Genomic DNA, 18,884 nt, shown 5'->3' with positions numbered 1-18,884 from the left:
GGAGTTTTTGCAGGTCGTGAGGTGCATTGTTCTAGCCTGCTGCCTTTGAAGGGGTGAACATGTGTCGAAGTGGGTGGCATGTAGCAAACTAACATCCAGGAAGGCCAGAACCACAGGCTTACCAGCAGAACACTGCGTTATAACAAGCTGATCACGTCACTTGTCACTTGTTTTAGCATTATGGTTAATCTAGGCTCTGTTCAGGAAAATGGATTTCAAGAGATGGACCAATCTAGACACTCAAATGTCAAACCTTGATAGTCAACCTCATTGTGTTCTGTAGGTTTAATTATCTCAACTGATTACCATGAATTAGACCAAACCGTTTTCTGATTTCAACATCGAAACTCTAGTAATAGCGTGTTTGGTATAATTGATAATGAAAATAACTTCCAGCATTGTTGGTTAGTCTTGCCCTGAATGCAACATTAATTTTCTGTTTTTTAATGTTATTTTAGATATTAAAACTGAGGATGGCCTAAGTCACTCACCAGGACAGACAGGACTACTGGGCTACTCCAACTTCAGCAGTACTCCATCAAGTCAAAGTCTCTACAGCTACTCTCATACACATGGTTAGTCTGAAACACTGTATGTACTGAAACTAAGGACACGCTACCGCACACAACAAAGCACAGACCTTTTATAAGGCATCTCTGATATTGCGTTACTGGATGGAGCATCCATACTCGCCGTCATCCCTAGCTCCTCTCCTCTCTCTGCCACACCTGTTCTCCATTAGCTGCGGTCTGGACTCCTGGCGTCAAAAGTCTCCCCACCCCTCCTCTTTTTCATGGGGTCAGGCCCCTTTTCTCCACTCAGACCAACAACACAGCATGCAAACGCTTGTGTCAGTTTCTCTGGAGAGGGAGTCAAAAAAACATGTAGATGATAGGAAGAGAAAATGAGAGGATAGAGGAAAAATATGAATTGTAGAGATAACAAAAACTAGGCAGAGGGTCTTGTTGGCAGTCAAATGATTTGACTAAGATGTAGAACTCGTGAGTCTGTTCAGCGCTATGCCCGTGCAGGTCTGTGTGTGTTTGTGCTTGAGTGTGTGTGTCTGTGCTGTACACATTCCTCAGTCGTCCGGCGCCCAAAGCATGACTTGCTCAGTGCGACTTTATGGCTTTGAAACCAGCGTGAAATTGACCTTGTGTGTGAGAGGGGAGAGGTTAAGGGGCATTTTACGGAGGGTTGAATGGGTTTAATATTGCAGACAGAGCATGAGCTTTTTCCACTGAATGAAAGCGACAAGGAGAAGATGAAACAATTTCGGGCAATAAACCGATGAGTGGACGTGCTTTTAAAATGCTGTTATTTTGCATTGAATATTTTTCAGAATAACAACCCAGTACTTTCTGAATCTTACTGCCTTTCTTCTTCTTGTGTCTGTAAGGTTGGATACCAAATGACTACTCACTAGCAAGGATAATTACCTTGTGTTATTCTCACTTCAACAAAATCAGACACCACACAGACTTTGTACAAGGTTAAAAGCCATCTAATGTTGGGAACTTGCATTGTCACAAGCATTTCTAAGTTCATGGCTGCAGTTAAAATGAGCACTAAACTGTCATGTTGTGAATAAGCAGAGTTCATTGTTTGTGAATAACTATAGTTTACTCTATTGCCAAAATAGTCATGGTGATAGATCCTTTTCCTTTCAGTTAGTTAACGGACTAACTCAGCGGTCCCCAACCCCCGGGCCTCGGACCGGTACCGGTCCGTGAGTCGTTTGGTATCGGGCCGCGAGAGTTGAGGCTCAGGTGTGAAATGTATGGTTTTCAGGGTTTTTATCGGTTTTCAGCGTTATTTTGTTATTGTTTTTATCGTTAACTCGGTTTTCCTGGGTCTTTTCACGTGTGTTATGAATAAATCTTCTTTTTTTTCGGTACCGGTACTAGTTTTATTTTGTTGTATTTATCCGCGACACCTTAAAGGCCGGTCCGTGAAAATATTGTCGGGCATAAACCGGTCCGTGGCGCAAAAAAGGTTGGGGACCGCTGGACTAACTGACTGATGACTGAGTAGTTGTTTCCACAGCTTTTTAATTTACCCTAATCTTCCTCTTCGAAGAAGAATCGCTAGTCTTTTACACGGTTAAGTTTGTGCTCTGCTTAAAATCCAATGTTATCCAATATGAATGTCATGCTTTATCTTTCTCCACTCACCCACTGACTCCAGATCAATTGCTTGTCAGCTCTTTACAGACAAGTTAAATCTTTTTTTCCATATAACTTTCTTTTAGGAGAATATTCAGATGTGAGGCATTACACAGGAATGTAAATATTCTTGTAAACACACTTTTGATGAAGCCTCTCAGAAACTGCAAAGCCTTTAGTGACTGTGCTTTGTTAGATCACCCTTGAACCAACAAACAGTTTTTAACATAGTGTACTTAAAGCTTGAAGGACACTGTTTCCAAACAAAATACAGTTGTTTGAATATTTGTATGCATAAATCATTAACTGAAAACTTCAAACGGTAATAAACTGCCACAACAACCAAATGTTTGTAGGATTTCAGAATGTTTCCATGTCATCCATTATACTGCACACAATACGCAAGCTACACACACACACACGCGCGCGCACACACACACACACACACACACACACACACACACACACACACACACACACACACACACACACACACACACACACACACACACCACAAAGAGCCTTCAGAAAAACTTACTGTACACTGTGTGTACAACTCAAACCAAATGGGGGCTATGGGAGCTTTTTGTGTTTACTCCAGAGACGTCCTATATTTTTCCTTTAGTCACTCTAAAGGCTGTTGTGTTATTTGAGACCATTTCATTGTGATTCTTCCACTGAGTCATTATTCTACTGTTTGTCATGCACTGTGTCATGGTGAAGAAGGAGCAATGATCTTATGAAACAATGAAGGGTAAACATAAGGTAATTACATATAGGAAGCTAGGAAGCTAGCAGTGTCTGTTAATTAACTTCCAAACTATCCCATGGAATTACTTATTGCTTAAAACCACCCATTCAATAAACAGTACAGGTGGAAATAAAACAAATAGTAGGCATGTCATTTGATCTGTTTTTCATATGAATGCAGATGGCAATAGACACAATCATCTATAACAAGCTGCATAACAAGAAACGGCTTTTAGTTTCTCTAAAACGGGAACATTAAAAGGTCGAACTGCTTTTAAAAATGTTCTTTCTTTTACTTTACAGTTACTACAACTGTCCTGTAACTCAGCTGGTTTAGCAAAGACTGCAAAATTTGTCAACTGTCATCTTCTTCGGTTCATAACATGCATAACTGTCTGTTTGTAAATTCTGAAAATGTAACTGTTTTACATGAAGTTGTTAGGAAATAGTATCCCCATTTTAAGGAACCACACACAACATACTTTTTTTTTTTCACAGTTAGTAGAAGTTCATTTGATCCTCTTTGGCTAATAGCCAGCATTATTGCATTTTTTTATTGTTTTATTTTTTTTTTTGGGGGGGGGGGGGTTAATTTAATTTGCTTTTTTTTAAAGCTACATCAAGATAATGGTTAAACTAAAGGGATGGAATGAAAATTAGAAATATATCCAGTTCTGTGGGTGAAGGTGATAGAATTACAGGAGAAGTAGTTAATCAGACAAACAAACAGTATGCACATACCTGACAGGAAGATGCGAGGTGAGACGGCATTAATGTGGGGCAAAATCGCTCGGAGGGAGACATTCTTGCCTTGGCTTGATTAGATTAGAAGATTCCCAGAGCAGCAGGAGCAGCAGACTTTCCCACCTGTATTGTCATGTCCATAATAAATCACACTCTAACCTTCTACAGCACTTAGCTGTCAAAGAGGAGTCAAAGTTTACTGCTCAGTACTTCCTCTACTCAGATCACAGATCAGATTGGATCTTGCGAAATTATATATGAAGCGGATTCAACAATACTAGATGGAGCAAAGTCAAATATCCCTCCAGTTTGAAATTGTATCTTTTTTTTTTAATCCTTTATGAGTGATTTATACCTTAAAGCTAACCCTTGTCTGTGCATCATTCCTTAGGTAGTGGAATCTCCTCTGGAATTTTTCAAGGCACCCATGCAATATCAAGTTCAACCCCTTTCAACCCTGCACAACAAGTGAGTATCTAAGTTCTTACTAGCAACACGTGAACAAAATGTTTCTTTGTATATAGTTATTTGCAGAAATAAAAGGGGAACTCTAAAAGTCCTGTAATCGGTTATCAACTGATGTTTGACGTCACTGACTAATATTCTTGTCTGTGTTGGCAGGAGTTTTCAGCGTATTCAAGCTACAGTCAGAGTCAATACTCGCCGTATTATAACTCACATCACTACAACAGCCCCTACCTAACCAGTAGCAACATTAGCCCTGCTGCGATCACTGCTCCATTAGCCTATCAGCACCCAGAACACCCAATTATGTTGCCCAATCACAGCCCAGAGTCACATACAGGTAAAAACTGTATTTTGTTTTATTTCTAAGCTTTTTTTAAGAATATATGAGTCATTTAATCACTTTAATTATACTATGTGTCATTTTTTTAAATCATTGTGACATTAAGAAAAAGAATACAAAAACTGAAATCTTTAAAATTTTACTTGCCTGATGATTCTGAAAACCATGTGGTTGCCCCTTTGAACATACAAATTGTTGTTTGTGACCAGTTTAAAAAAAAAAAAAAAAGTAAGAAAAAAATATTTCTGTCTTTTAGGAGAGTACCACCCACCACCCAGCCCCCCCACACCAGGTAAAGAGGAGGGGGTCCCAACACGAAGGGGTTCAGATGGCAAGTTAAGAGGAAGAAAAAGAGCCAGTGACCCCGCTCCACCTTTGGACTCTGATATTGAGGTAAACCCATGGTCACACATTGTTGGAAATTATCAGCATTTCTCTCCAATATTTATCTTTCTCTCTCACACACACTCACAAACTGTCATGTGGTTAACATTACATATCTGTTATTTCACTGCAGCGAGTGTTTATCTGGGATCTGGATGAAACCATCATTATTTTCCATTCGCTCCTCACGGGAACTTTCTCCACACGATTTGGCAAGGTATGGCGATATGACCATTCTTGTTGTCATTTACCGTAAGGAGTATGTACTGAAGCTATATTCACACCCAATTCCAGCGATAAGGCTGGTGGACACATGATCCTAACAACAAACCCGTAACCCTGTTTTCTCTCAGCAATCAAGTGCTTATTTAACTTAGTGGTCAACAGTTTGGCTGCCTGAGACAAGTGACCTTTGGGTCTCATCCCTGAGCATTTTCACACGCTGGCTGTTTTTCCTTTCTGCCCTCCTGTTTCTTTTCATAATGCAGCAGGGCTGTTTAGCTACCCCGACAACCTGCCGCGTGATTGACAGCCAGCGGGACCTTTACATAACAGACAGGCAGCTGACGAGGGGCGGACAGTGGTGCATTTCTTGTTTTTGGCCGGGGATCTGTGTTTTGAATTCTCACGGTCCCCCTGTGGGTTGACACAAGGCTGATGGGAGTTTGAGAGCAGCGTTTCTGATGGGCCAGGGATCTGTTGTTTCTTTTTCTTTCTCTTCTGCCACGGTGAGGGGGTGAAGAGAGAAAGAGCAGAAGGGCCAAGAAAAGAGAAGGAGCAAGTTAGACTGTGTGGATGTGTTGAAATGTGACTCATGTGCCAGAAATTCCTGATTCCTCCCACCACCCAAACACCCCACTGTTGGATCTAGGGAAACTCGGGACAGATTCTGACATCAAAACTAAGACAAGCAGTAAAGGAACTGAATGAATGACAGTGGAAAAACAAATGAATAGACTAATATTGAGATGGCTCAGAAGCTAGAAATATTTTGTTGTTGTTGTTCCTACTATGGGAGAAATAATATAATCATTTCTGGAGTTAATTAACTCTGTTTGCATCCTGCTTCTCACCATAAGCCTCTTCCAACTGGATCAATGTAATTTGCTCTTATTATTAACAAATGCTTGGGCATTTATAAAGTAAAGGTAAGTCTGGGCCCACTCTGAGGAAGACTAATGGGTCTGTTGAAAGAAACCTGTTTTCACTAGCTTGGTGAGCCAGAGGTGAATAGATGTCCACATGAGGAGCTGACCCTTACTCCCAAAACCTTGCTTCCATTATCTCATTTATCATGCAGCACCTCACTCTATTCTCCAGAGTGTGAATTCTCTTCCCAAACCCTGTCTTTTATATCACAAACAAAAGTCCCCTGCAAAGGTGCAAATTTGGGGACCAATTTTTCTTGCATGTTCTTTCCTTTTCTACCAGTTTTCATCTTCATTCCTCTGCTTTGGGGTTAAAAGAAAGAGGCTTTTATTAGATTTTCTGTGTAGTAGTAACCACAGTCTTCAGAGAAGGGTGATTACAGACAATTATTTCAATTATTGGACAAACAAACCTTTCTCAAGCCTTTAACTCCACCCACTTCACCCTTTCTATTCACCTCTTCCTTAGTCCTCGCCCACTGCATTTTCTCCCAGTCACCTGTGTCCTCCCCGTCGCTCCTATTGAACTTATTTTGGCCTTTGTCCTTAATCACCTTTTTTTTAAGCCCTTTTGTGGAGGGAGGTATTTTGTAATTGCTGTGATTTACCCTACTTGTGTCATCAAGTCCATTTTACCAACCTGAGTGAGAACACAGCCCTGCTTGTCATTTCAAATGAACTAATTAAATGATCACCTTTGGCTGACTTTTCCTGGCTTTGCGTGTCTTGCTGCCAAAGAGGAGTTATCAAAACAATGCACCACTCATATGTACACACCTTTTCTTTTTTTCTTTTTTAAAAAAAAAAAGTTGAACAACATGGATGATTTGTCAGCCAGACTGCTGGCACATTATGATTTATATTTTCTGAATGTGGTAATTCAGAAAATGCTTATTAAAAACTGAATTGAAGTTATTGTAATGCAAAACCTGGTTTTTACTTTGCTTTCTATATGATTGAAAATAACAGAAAATAAAAGGTTTGAGGGAAAAGGTGAAAGACTGACTACATTTCAGCTATTATATCCATTGCATTTAAGGTGCCAGTAGTTAAACGAGTCTACATGTATACGACTGAAAATAAGGGTTTTAATAGTTGCTGACTTCGATTAGTTTGCATTTCTGACCAAAAGCAGCAGCAGAGAACAGTTGGGGAAGCTTGTTGACTGAATTTATGAACGCCAAAACAAATAGCTCAGAATGAAGATGGCAGAGATAACGATAAGCAATAAAGTTTGATTGACAGATAAATATTCACGCCTACCTTCTTCTGGAACCTGTTTATGTAAATCCTTTTACTTAGAGCAGAACAAAGCTTCTATTATGTGTGCATTGACATAATGAAAAGAGCAGTAATGTTAAATAGCTTTAAATGAACAATTTATTCTCTAAATACCAAAGCTTCTAGTCTGAACATAAGCCCAGAATTTTATTTCTATGAACATGCTAACAAAGAGCATAGCCTTTGTTCACATTCACATTCTATTCATGGTGCCAAATCTGTTTATAGTTTTAGTTAAGGATGCCAAAAAGAAAAAATTCTGTTACTGTCCACACTAACTTTTAACAGTTTTCTTCTCTCCATCTTGTGCGAGAATGGCATATACAACATGTGTCAATTTTTCCTGCCTCTGTGTGTATCAGGACTCTTCAAAGGCAGTGTCTCTGGGTTTGTGGATGGAGGAAATGATCTTCAACTTGGCTGACTCAAGGCTTTTCTTCAATGACCTGGAGGTGAGGTTTGAAATTTGTGTGATGAACCGTAACTGTTGAAAAAAGAAACACAATGAAAATTCCAAGACTCAGTGTTGATTAATTAGCGGTGTGCTTTGCTGCACAAAGAAAATTGTGCCAGTGTACTATTTTCATATTTGGCTTACAGTGCACTGGATCTCAATATATTCTAATAATTGTGTGACTTTTTCCAGTAAGCTGGAAAACTGTAGCACTGAAAATTATCCAGCAATGTAAGCTGGCATACAGTTAACCAGAAAACCTTGCCTGCAAGAGCTTAGCGAGCGGTTTGACATTTTGCTGCTTTTTCTTCTTACATAAAGCACGGTGGCACTCATTGAAGAAATCCCTTCACACAATATCTATCTCGTATTTATTCTTTCTGCTGCATTTACAGCATTACCCAAACAATTTACTTTCATGGGGAATTGACAGGACATCAAAAAAAACTCCCAAAGTTAATACACAACGTCTTAAAATGATGACTCCTTAAAAAAAGAAATAAAAGCCTCTGTTGGTCATTAAAATGCATTTTAGTACCTGCTAGTGACTGAACAACGCATGTGTTTTTCATCCTAAATTCCTTAACCTTGTTCTGACAAAGAAGAAAACCTGAAGAGCTGCATAGAAAAAGAGAACAAGTACACTTTGTGCTATAATTATAGGTCTGTGTCTGAGTATCCAAGGGGGAAATTAGTCAAATGGGAGGAGGAACAGTCAAGAAGAGGGAAAGGAGCCAACAAAGCCATTTGCAAACCCAGTTTTTATCCCTCCTTTTGTTGTCAGGACTCAGTAAAGCTCTAAAGCAGTGCCCCATATCAGGCTGACAAAGCCTGTTAAGTCTTAAGGTGCAATTATCTTGTCCTTATCATGTCTGTGGCAACACCAGTGGCTACAACTGCTGCTGTCATGACTCACGTATTGTAAATAGTCGGTGTTACTGTCTGACTAATCAAGTCCATCATTGCCAGTTGAAATTTTAATGGTTTAAAAAAAAAAAAAAGATTTCAGTGTGTTCTAGTTTTCTTTATCTCAATTTAACGATACAACTATTGCAGTCTAATCAAAATCAGACTAACTCAGACTTTTGCTTTTTGAGACTTTTAGCATATGTGCAATTTTTTTTATTTTATTCTGCACTTACATTGACATTTTAGGACTTGCAGAGCTGACAGATGAAGGATCCAGTTTGCTTTTGTCCGTATTAAATAATCAAATGTTTGAAATTAAATTATACAAAGGTAATCCGCATTGTACGGTCAGCAGTTACATTTCAGCATGGGTGGATGTCACCTGAGTGGGAGTGGGTTGCAGCCCCTGGGAATATAGTTATGCAGCAATGTAAGGGAGATGAGGTAGCGTCTCCGTCTGGGAAAGGTGATAGGAGAGCCGGTCTGTACTGGGCCGTTGCGTTACAGTTTGGAGTCATACTAGGACTCCATTTTTAAGCATGTGCGTGCTTAAAAACAGAGTATATCACTGAGTGTGCAGAAACCAGAGTGCAAGTTTTTGCTTGATACCTTTGCATGGTGTGTTTTCACTTAGTCTGTGATGACTGACTTGTCCTACTTTTTTTTTTTTTTTTTTTTTTTTTTTTTTTTTTTTTAAATTTAACATATCAAATCATAATAGCTGTTTTCAAATTTCTTGTTTTACTGCATATTGCTGAAGGTGTTTTGGCTGCAGACACTTGGTTAAGCTACAGTGTGGTTTTGTTCCCTGCAGTCTGGTTGGCTGCATTAACGTCCAACAGAGACAAATATGCAAACCATTGTGCTTGTCGGACAATGAGTGATTCTTAAGAGAATTTCTTTCTTTTTTTAACCAGTGGTTAAATTGTTAGGTGTATTTAAAAAAAAGTGCAGATTTACTTTACTTCACTATGTGGTTGCGCTAGAATTGCACCACTATGTTGACGACTTTTTTTCCGTGGCGCCTTACTGGCCCATTTCCTGACACCTTATTTCCTCCTTCCTTGTATTTTATTTTAACCCTTTTTTTTTCATATCCATTGTGCTATCATTTCTATAGAGCAGAGACCTGCCTGTAAATGGCTTTACTCTGAAAAGGATCTCGTCATATATCTGCTCTCCTTTTCATTTCCCAGGAATGTGACCAAGTCCATATTGATGACGTGGCATCAGATGACAATGGACAGGACCTGAGGTAAAGTTTCTGCTGTGTTACTGTACTCAAAGCTTAGCTGGGAAACTGACAGTTCTGCTATGGCTTGTGAACCAGACTTGCCCTCTGGGTTTTAGTGGGCAGGAAGAGAAAAGCATGAAGATGAGATGGGGGCTGTGTGCATCTGTGTGTGCTCATGCATGCAAGCATGTGCATGTCTTTTATTTTCCCTACTTCCACAGTCATATAATATGTCAGAGGATTATCCAGTGCTTTCATTTCTCATCAAACTATCTCTTTCATTCCCTCTGTCTCCCTCAGTGCTGGCGTTTTATTGCATAAACTTGTTGAAACACTTTAAGATGCTTTTAGGAATGATTTGAGCGAACCAGTCTGTATTAAAGTACATTTTTGACATATTTATTTTATTGAACTTGGACCTTTTCATTTGAGTATGTTTTTATATTTATTCTAGTCACACTACATGTATATAATATTTTTAGTGACAAATGCTCATTCAATTTTACAGGATTTCTTGGCCCGGACAGTTTCATTTGCACTGGCACATTTCCCTACATTTGATGAAAAGCTCGAGCAATGCTTTCTTTTTCAATGGTTGAATTGCTTTAATAAATTCCTGCAACCCTAAAATATATTAGTGAATATAGCCACTGATTCTTGGAGTACCAATGTCAACAATGATGAACTATTACAATAAGATCTTCAGAAGAATTCAGCTCACGCCTTTATGATTTATATCCTGGCTGTTTTCTTTATTGTGACTCTGCAGCACTTATAACTTTGGGTCGGATGGCTTCCAGAGCCCAGCAGGAGCAGGATCTCTGTGCCTGGGGTCAGGGGTCCACGGAGGGGTGGACTGGATGAGGAAACTAGCTTTCCGATACCGCAGAGTCAAGGAGATCTACAACACATACAAAAATAATGTCGGGGGTAAGTTCTAGTCTCATTTTATACAACATTGCTGTCTATGTGTGACGTGAAAGTTTAGAAATTCTTCCTTCCTTCTTTTATGTGGGGTTTTCGTGCACTTATTAAACACCTAACACTTACAGGAAGTTAGATGATGAGATTATTCTACACAAATGCAAATATTTATCAACTGTAGGACTTTCACCAGTGCCCTTAAAGGCAAAAGAGAAACTAACTGTAAGTGTTACACCTAGTCAGGCTTCAGTGGGTAAAGAGTTAAAGAACTAAATCTTAACATCTAAGAATCAAAAGATGATTGATTTGAAGTCATAAAGTAGGACCTTTTCATTTGAGTTCATTCAAATTCAAATTTTATTTGTCACACACACAACCATACACAGTATGACATGGGGGTGAAATGCTTGTAGCTGTACAATGCCCGACTATTAAATGACAGAAAAAAAGTTTTACAATATTTACAATTTACAGGTTACTAGAAAATTTACAAATTAACTTAGGAATTTACAGTAAAGAACGTGCAAATAGCAGAAGAGATTATAAAGATTATGAATATTATTATATTATTATAAATCCTATAATTTATAATTATAGGATTATAGGAAATGTGTGGTGGTGCGTGTGATGATGTGATGTGTTTCATTAGGTTCCTATTTTCTTTCTAGGCATAAACATGCAGTTTGGATATGAAGAAGAGTAAAATACTTGTTTCCAAGATTATCTGTCAAGCTTTTGTTCTTCTTGATGGTCAGGTTTACTGGGCAGCCCCAAGAGAGAAGAGTGGTTACAGTTAAGGAGAGAGATGGAAGTCCTCACTGACCTGTGGCTGACTCAAGCACTCAAAGCTCTGGCTCTCATCAACTCAAGGTCAGTTTATGCTTCCATAGTTTTATTACCACTTAGAGGTGAATTAAATGTTAGCTTTGTTTAATTTGACATTTTCATTTTTTTTCTCAGTTTGTGACAAAATATATTTGTTTGTCATATTTACTGACTTTAGTGCCTGTCTTGCCCTCTTTCAGGCCTAATTGTGTGAATGTGTTGGTGACCACTACTCAGCTCATTCCAGCCCTGTCCAAGGTGTTACTCTATGGTTTAGGTTCAGCCTTCCCCATAGAGAACATATACAGTGCCACCAAGACAGGTGAGAAAACTTCAAGGGAAAGTAGGCAAGGAGATAATATCACAGTTAAGCAAGTGAAAAGGCTGTAATAATAATTTAAACTGTGATTTTTCTCCTTTTCAAAGGCAAAGAAAGTTGTTTTGAGCGTGTCTCTCAGAGGTTTGGTCGGAGAGCAGTCTATGTGGTGATAGGAGATGGAGCTGAAGAGGAGACTGTAGCCAAGAAGGTAAAACTGTCTGGTTTTATTATTACTTTAACAGCTGAAAAATGGGCCACAGCAAATCAGTTAACCTTACACTATGCTTGATTTCTGCAGCTTCTGTGGTATGGGTTTGTTTTTTCATGAAATTGCTGTTTTGAGATTTTCCTAGATTTTTTTTTCTAATGCTTTTCTATAATGTTATCCAGATGTATCTGTGTACTATAGCACCCCTCCAAATGGGACAATACTTCACATATGCTCTTCTTCTGCAGAAACACTGAAAACTTCTGAAAAGATACTATCTTAAGTTTCAATGTTATACTCTATACACGCGTTTGATATGACATTATTTTTGTTTTATCAGAAGAACATGCCATTCTGGAGAGTGTCCTGTAGGGCTGATCTCGAGGCTTTGAGCCACGCACTGGAGCTGGACTACCTCTAGAGGGCGCCATCCATCACATTCTGCTCTTATGCTTGTGTTATGAGAAACTCTGGAGCTTCTGAGTGCACCTTGCAGGTGAAGATTCCCCTGGAGACTGATTAAAAGTCAGTACTGCTATATTGAGCAAGCACTCTGACAGACAATTTTATACCCAAGCCAATGGATTTTGTGGGGATTCTGAAGCAAGGCTGCAGTGTCTGTGATACATAAATATGAAAAAAAGGGCTGGAAACAAAATAAAAGGCCAAAGTGAAATAAGGGACCAAAGCCTCATCGCTAACTCCAGGGAATTATGGTTAATACCGATAATATTAATCATATAAAACAACAAACTTACTTTTTTTTTTTTTTAATTCATCTTGAGTTTATAAATTGTTCCGTTTTCAGGATATTTACATCCTGTTTAGCGATCACAGTGAGTAAAGTTCAGATTGTTGATGACTTTTTCTGCTGTGTCTTTATATTTCTTTTGAGACTTAACACGTTTTTTTACTGGCCATTAATGTTGTAAAGACAAAATTAGAAGCAAGAATTCTGATATTGTGATTTTTAGTAATAAATGTTAAATACCATTCTCTTAAAGGTAGGGGCTATTAAATAGTCTGCATTTCAGCTTTACAGTCTGAGCTATTTACTGGTTCAGTTTTACAATACAGTACGGTAATAGTTTGGGAGCTCTGCATAAAACAATAATCACAGTTAAAGACCAAAAATCTGCTCAAAAAGTTTTGATGAGTTGGCTTGAAGATGCTGTATTATAGGCTGGTGCTTGAATGAATCTTTACCTTTAATCATGGGTTGTATATTGTTTTCTTTACTGTCATTAAGTTCCTAATAACCTGTTTGTAATATAGTTGGACTGGTATGATTGTGCATGTGCCGATTACACTGCCTGTCAGCTTAGCAATGATCTGTATATAATGCTTTGTTGCCAACTTGTTGTGACAGACAGTTGAAGTAGATGAATAAAGATAAATTAATTACACTGAGGGCAAAGGTGAGTTCAGTTTCATCTCATTTTGCACTGTTGCTCAATCTATAGACGCATTCTAATCAATCTACATGACATAAACCTAAAAAGGAATTTTAAAGTTTTCCATGCACAAAATCACTCGAGGGACTTTTCTTTCTTTATGGGGAAAGATCACCATCTTCAGGCCAAGAAAAGTAGTAACATAAAGACACTGATAGACTCATACACTGTGTGGCTTTTAGAAGAAATGAGACAGAATTGAACATTTTAGGATTTTATTTCTCAAATAAAGGTAAAAGTACAACAATAAATTAAAAAATATATATCTTTGGGTATCAATGTTAATTTTTATGGCACATATACACATAAATAAAAACAATAAATAGCTAAATAAATAATATTTACATTCATCATTTACAGCATAGGAAACATGGCTGCAGGTGCTAAACACTGTTGACAGAGACCATCTTAAAGCCTCTGATGGTGACATTCATATTTGTGAGCCACAGGCTGGCTTGCAGCATCTTTTCTCCCACCATGTTGGGCATGAACGGGATTGGCTGATCCGCTCTTCCTCCTGGAGGCAGTGGGGGCATCCTGCAGGAAAATGTAGAAAGCTTATTTTAAAAAAATGTTTGCAAAATGTAGAAATTTATTCCAGTAACTTAGATTGGCTGACTACAATAAACGTCCTGTCACTTTGCATCACGCCTCTAATTATTGCCCATGAGACAAAAAAAATCATTCTTACCTGAACTGAACTTTGCCTTGGAGCAGCCCAGCCCCAGCTACAGTCAGTACTCCACTGACTGGGTGAGAATATGGGTTGATGAAGGTCACTAGGGCAGTCTGTTCGCTGTGTTGCTTGATGGACTTTTCATCTGCAACCTGAAGGACAAACACATTAGTAAACCCAGAACATTTCCTCAAGTTCTCCATTATATAACTTTAAGCTAATAAATATGACATAACATCTGCTGTCTGCAACTCATACTTGTAACTATATGATTACATTTTTATTCAAAAAGGAGAAATATTATAGAAATTTTCAAAACCACCGATGCATTTTTTTCACAGCTGGTGCATCATCAAATCAGATATGAAAATCCTGAATCCCCTTTAAATACTTTCTTATAATATTACATAGCAACCTGTACTTGGTATCAAAGCATTGGAATTTGTGCTCAAAGACATAAAGTTTAATTAATTAATTTGTTTAAAGAAGTTTAAGTTGATGGATGCAATAAGTCTGTATGTGAGAAACTTTAAGGAGGAAATATTGAGAATTTTTGTAAAGTACCTGTATGATGAGCTGTGGGCTGGTGATGTTGAACTCCTCTGAGCTCAGGACTCTCTCCTGACTGGCAGTATCCTCCACAACAACTGCAAGGTTGATCAGGTTATCCCCCACCACGTCTTCATACTGTGCTAGGGGGATCTTCTGCCTCACTACCTTGACTGGATAGAGGAAGTGACACAGAAATTAGGTTGTGTTAAATAAATAGTCAAATCCAAATAGATTAAGTTCTGAAAACAACAACAGTCCTTCAAAGGTGAATATTTTAGTTGTAGATGAGAAAAGTAAATGTACCTTCCATAGGTGCAAGTTGTAAGACACCGTGGTTTTCCCAGAAGGTGTCCGAGGGGCTGTGGTTGTATTCTTTTGCCTGGGCATTGAGGTGAATCTTCAACATCTTGGCTACATTCTGCTTGTTCATGATTTTCACGCTGAAGCTGACAGGCTCCCCAACAATGGGGGATTTGTCCAGGGTCAGGAAGACTAGCACTCCCTGGGATGAACCTGCTGAATAAACATGAAAAAGTCCTCATGAAGAGATATGTTTTTAAAGAAATCGGTATAAACTCTGATGAATACATTCAAAACTACAAATGACCTCTTCTTAGTGTTGAGTCACCTGAACTTGAAGAGCTTCTTGATGAAAGTGTTGAAGTTGGGCCTGTGTTATAAAGACAGAAAGACAAATGTGAGTATGTGAGAGTGCTATTATTTCACTTTATCACTTTAGTTCAATATATCACTTCATTAAATTGCATAATGTGCAAATCAATGAGCAGAATTCTAGTTTTATGGTCATACTTTTGATGTATTTGTAATCTCCTGTGATCTTTTGCAATCTGGGGAACCCAACAGCCTTAGTGCAGATGAGGGAGCCAACTCTCTCAGTGTCTTTGCTGAACCCGAGCACCTGACCCTGGCCCAAGATGATTGTATGGATATCAGCATTCACACTGGCGTAGACAAATGGGACATCATAGAACAGGTCCACACGCTTGTTCTTTATTGCTTTGACTGGTGCGGGGCCACAGTGGTACACTCCTGTGATGATGGCAGAAACAAGACCGTTTTGAAGAAGTTCACAAAGAATTAAAGAGTGGAAGAAAAAGTTTAAGAACTTTTTTTAGCACACACCTCCACTTCTCTGCTGAGGAGTCGGGTCAAGAACTTGCCAGCCATCCATTCCAGATTCAAGATCCCGACGAGTCATCCAGCACTCCACCCAGACATGGAAGTTCCTGTTAAAGTCCAACAAAAGATAAAGTTAAGCATTAAAATGTCATTAAAGTCTTTAAAGTAGTTAAATAATACAGTTTATAAGCAAAATATAAAACTGACCAGATGCTGTCTTTGGTGAGGTTTAACTTCTGCCCTGTTGCGCTGTAGTATTCCTCAATCACCAGGTTGCCATCAGTGTCATGGGCAGAGTTGAAGTTTGTGATCACACGGCAAGGAATGCCAAGAACTCTCATAACTGAAGCACAATTGATTTAAAAAAAACGCTGTTAAAATATTTGAACACTGTCATGGAAAAAATGACTCGGTGTTAAAAAAAAAGGAATGAAAACACTTTATTATGATAGCATCATTTAGAACAACTGATTATTAAAGACCAGAATTACATGATCTAAGTTACTTGCTTTTATAAGGTTTTAAAAGATGAAGATATAAGCACCTGTGCACATGACAGCTGCAAAAACCCAGCACTGTCCATACTTGACTGGGCTGTTACCAGACTGGTTCCACTTTCTCAAAATGTCCCCACTCCCAGTCCACATGGAGGGACTGACACCTTGTTTGAAGTCGCCTGTCCAGTTCCCCTTCAGCACCCCACGGTCATCCTCACTGTTGATCTAAACACAAAGCACAACTTAAGTATAGTTTTTACTGTTTGCACAGCACGTGCCAAAGATGCCAAAACAGGTTTGGGCATCCCATAATTTTCCATGTTGCCTTGGCAGTTTTACAGTAATAATTACAGTGTTGCTGCATGTGACATTTAGTGTTCAGAACATTGAAGGCTGTGTCTCTTCATCGTGTCAATGTGCAGAACATAGTGTCCCAGGTTAAGCCCAAGCTTGTTTAACAAGTAGAAATGATGCTCATGTAATAGATTGTAAACAAAAACCAAAAACTAATGTGATTCATACAATTTGTAAAGCTAGTTAATGTTGAATTTGTGTTGCTAGACAGAATCTGTTGACACTCGCCATGGCAGACACAACCCGGCTGAGGTACACGGGGTTGTTTCGGTTCAGGTAGTCCATCTTTCTGTTCTTTTTGTGCTGAGGGCTGACTTGGAGCAAATTCAAGCATGCCTCCAGAACACCAGACTCATACTTTACAAGCAGAAAAAAGAAAAGAGAAAATTTGAGTACATCCTGTTAAGCAGGTGGTTTGAAGTCAGATTTAAGGTCAAGATTTTACTATGTGCACACATACTTTAAGATGTTTTATCTCATTGATCCTCCAAAATTTGCACATTTATTCATTTTCAAATATTGTTTTGAAGAATTATTAAAGTGAACTGAAAGTGAACACTGGGAATCTTTCAAAACAGTGTTACAGAGAATACGATCTTTATGCACTTTGATAAAACATAATACACTCATACATAATACCTCATTTAAAAGGCACATCTTCTGGTAATACTTTTTTTTTGAGTTGCTTAGTGTTCAGTTTGCGACTTTCTTACCTGATCAAAAGACCACGGTCTTCCAACAATGTTTGTCTCTGATCCCATAAACAGCAACCCAAAGTCACTCTGGATATATTCTTCTCTCTGATCCTCAAATGGGATGTATACTGTATCCTCTGCAAGAAATACATCCTGCATTTAGAACCACACAGTGTACTAACATTTTCAATTCATGTTCAATTCAACATTTTCAAAGAGATTTACAGATCATCCAGTCCACGGACCTATATAGTACTGTAGCAGATACTTAAAAATAAGTAATTAATAATTTATTATGTATTCTACAATAATGTAATTTTCAATATGGTTTGTGTGTTAGGCCACACAAACCATATATGTATTCTGATACATATATGGTTGCTGCAACAAGCTACCAAAATAAATCTGATTCTCCAGCACTGATACTTTGCTTCACTTACCAGAACACCAGGGGTTGCAGAGCAGGATGAAATTGCCATATGCAGAGCTTTTCTTGCCATCCTGAGTAAGCACACACAGCTGAAATCTGTAGGAGCCGACTGAGGCAGAGGCAGGAGAGTAGATGTAGATAGAAGGTTTCAGAGGGTTCCACTCCTCAGGGTCAATATAGGCATTCCAGCTGGACTTGGAAGAGCTCTTGGAGAAGGTTACAGGCATTACTGCATACAGGTTACCTAATGGGAAAATTGAGGAATGTTAGAAACACAAGCAAAAGCCTTAAATTGTGGGTTAGACCACTTGTATACAAAAGCATCCATGCAATATACTCAGGAAAGTACCTAGCATGATTTTCACCCTCAGAGTATTGATCTTAGGGTTGAAGGGTCGCCCTTCCAGCTGAACGCTGACTTTAAATGGGGCTCCTCTCCGCACCACCAGAGATTTGGTGTTCCTGAAGCCATTCGTCCTATGACTCTCAAGGTTTTCTGATTGTTCCAGGTCAACATATTTTATCCTCAAGTCTGCAAGTTGAGAAAAAGAAACATTAAAGACTGTCAACATCATACATTGTCTGTAACAGTAAAAGGCAATCACGCACAGCAGTAATCATGGTAATAATCAAATCATAATCAAAGTCTTTATCAAGAGTGAATTTGCTCTGTATAACAAATGAATAGTAATGAATAGTAAGGAACAGAAAAGAGTGAAAGAGTTTGCATTTCTGAAGATGAAATCTCACCTTCCATCTCTTAGTCTCTCTTTCTCACAGCAACGTTGTATGACTCCACTATCGCCCACTAAAGCTATATAAGCATTTTGCCCAACCCTTCTTAAGCATTTCAGAAGGCGGGGAGAACGCAGTGTGACTTTCTTGAATTGTTACCAAGGCCCGAGGCCTTGGGCAAGAACAGTACCTTTCAGT

At 38.7% G+C, this 18,884-nt stretch overlaps 2 protein-coding genes across 3 annotated transcripts in view; one reads left to right on the top strand and one right to left on the bottom strand.

The window, feature by feature from the left end:
• Positions 1 to 13,575, top strand: part of eya2 (EYA transcriptional coactivator and phosphatase 2) — a 24,367-nt gene extending 10,792 nt beyond the window's left edge. The window contains exons 5-16 of one of the 2 annotated variants that reach the window (XM_080891534.1): positions 459 to 575; positions 4,051 to 4,127; positions 4,281 to 4,464; positions 4,724 to 4,860; positions 4,985 to 5,068; positions 7,643 to 7,732; positions 9,840 to 9,898; positions 10,647 to 10,807; positions 11,557 to 11,671; positions 11,827 to 11,948; positions 12,053 to 12,153; positions 12,494 to 13,575. In XM_080891534.1, coding sequence (XP_080747660.1) covers positions 459 to 575; positions 4,051 to 4,127; positions 4,281 to 4,464; positions 4,724 to 4,860; positions 4,985 to 5,068; positions 7,643 to 7,732; positions 9,840 to 9,898; positions 10,647 to 10,807; positions 11,557 to 11,671; positions 11,827 to 11,948; positions 12,053 to 12,153; positions 12,494 to 12,574 — 1,328 coding nt within the window. In that variant the 3' untranslated portion in view covers positions 12,575 to 13,575. The remainder of the gene's footprint in view (positions 1 to 458; positions 576 to 4,050; positions 4,128 to 4,280; positions 4,465 to 4,723; positions 4,861 to 4,984; positions 5,069 to 7,642; positions 7,733 to 9,839; positions 9,899 to 10,646; positions 10,808 to 11,556; positions 11,672 to 11,826; positions 11,949 to 12,052; positions 12,154 to 12,493) is intronic. The other variant, XM_080891535.1, reaches the window with a different exon arrangement.
• tgm5l (transglutaminase 5, like) lies at positions 13,380 to 18,884 on the bottom strand. The gene is made up of 13 exons (XM_080891533.1): positions 18,301 to 18,884; positions 17,962 to 18,195; positions 17,540 to 17,658; positions 17,055 to 17,183; positions 16,520 to 16,697; positions 16,183 to 16,318; positions 15,979 to 16,082; positions 15,646 to 15,885; positions 15,443 to 15,505; positions 15,139 to 15,351; positions 14,848 to 15,005; positions 14,299 to 14,435; positions 13,380 to 14,144 (listed from the first exon to the last, which is right to left on the bottom strand). Exons 1-13 carry the CDS (start codon positions 18,524 to 18,526, stop codon positions 13,991 to 13,993), a joined length of 2,091 nt encoding a protein of 696 aa, XP_080747659.1. The 5' UTR covers positions 18,527 to 18,884; the 3' UTR covers positions 13,380 to 13,990.

This window comes from Rhamphochromis sp. 'chilingali' (assembly GCF_963969265.1).
Source record: "Rhamphochromis sp. 'chilingali' genome assembly, chromosome: 9".
NCBI classification, from domain to species: domain Eukaryota; kingdom Metazoa; phylum Chordata; class Actinopteri; order Cichliformes; family Cichlidae; genus Rhamphochromis; species Rhamphochromis sp. 'chilingali'.
Note: the sequence above shows the minus strand (reverse complement) of the source record. Positions and strands in the feature narration are given on the sequence as shown.

Bases quoted from the DNA above. Each gene is read 5' to 3' on its own strand.
- tgm5l (XM_080891533.1), bottom strand. From the start codon at position 18,526: ATGATGTTGACAGTCTTTAATGTTTCTTTTTCTCAACTTGCAGACTTG. The intron at 14,436-14,847 runs GTACTTTACAAA...TTTGTCCTTCAG, and splicing joins GCCCACAGCTCATCATACAG to GTTGCAGATGAAAAGTCCAT. The intron at 14,145-14,298 runs GTAAGAATGATT...ATTTTCCTGCAG, and splicing joins CAAGGCAAAGTTCAGTTCAG to GATGCCCCCACTGCCTCCAG.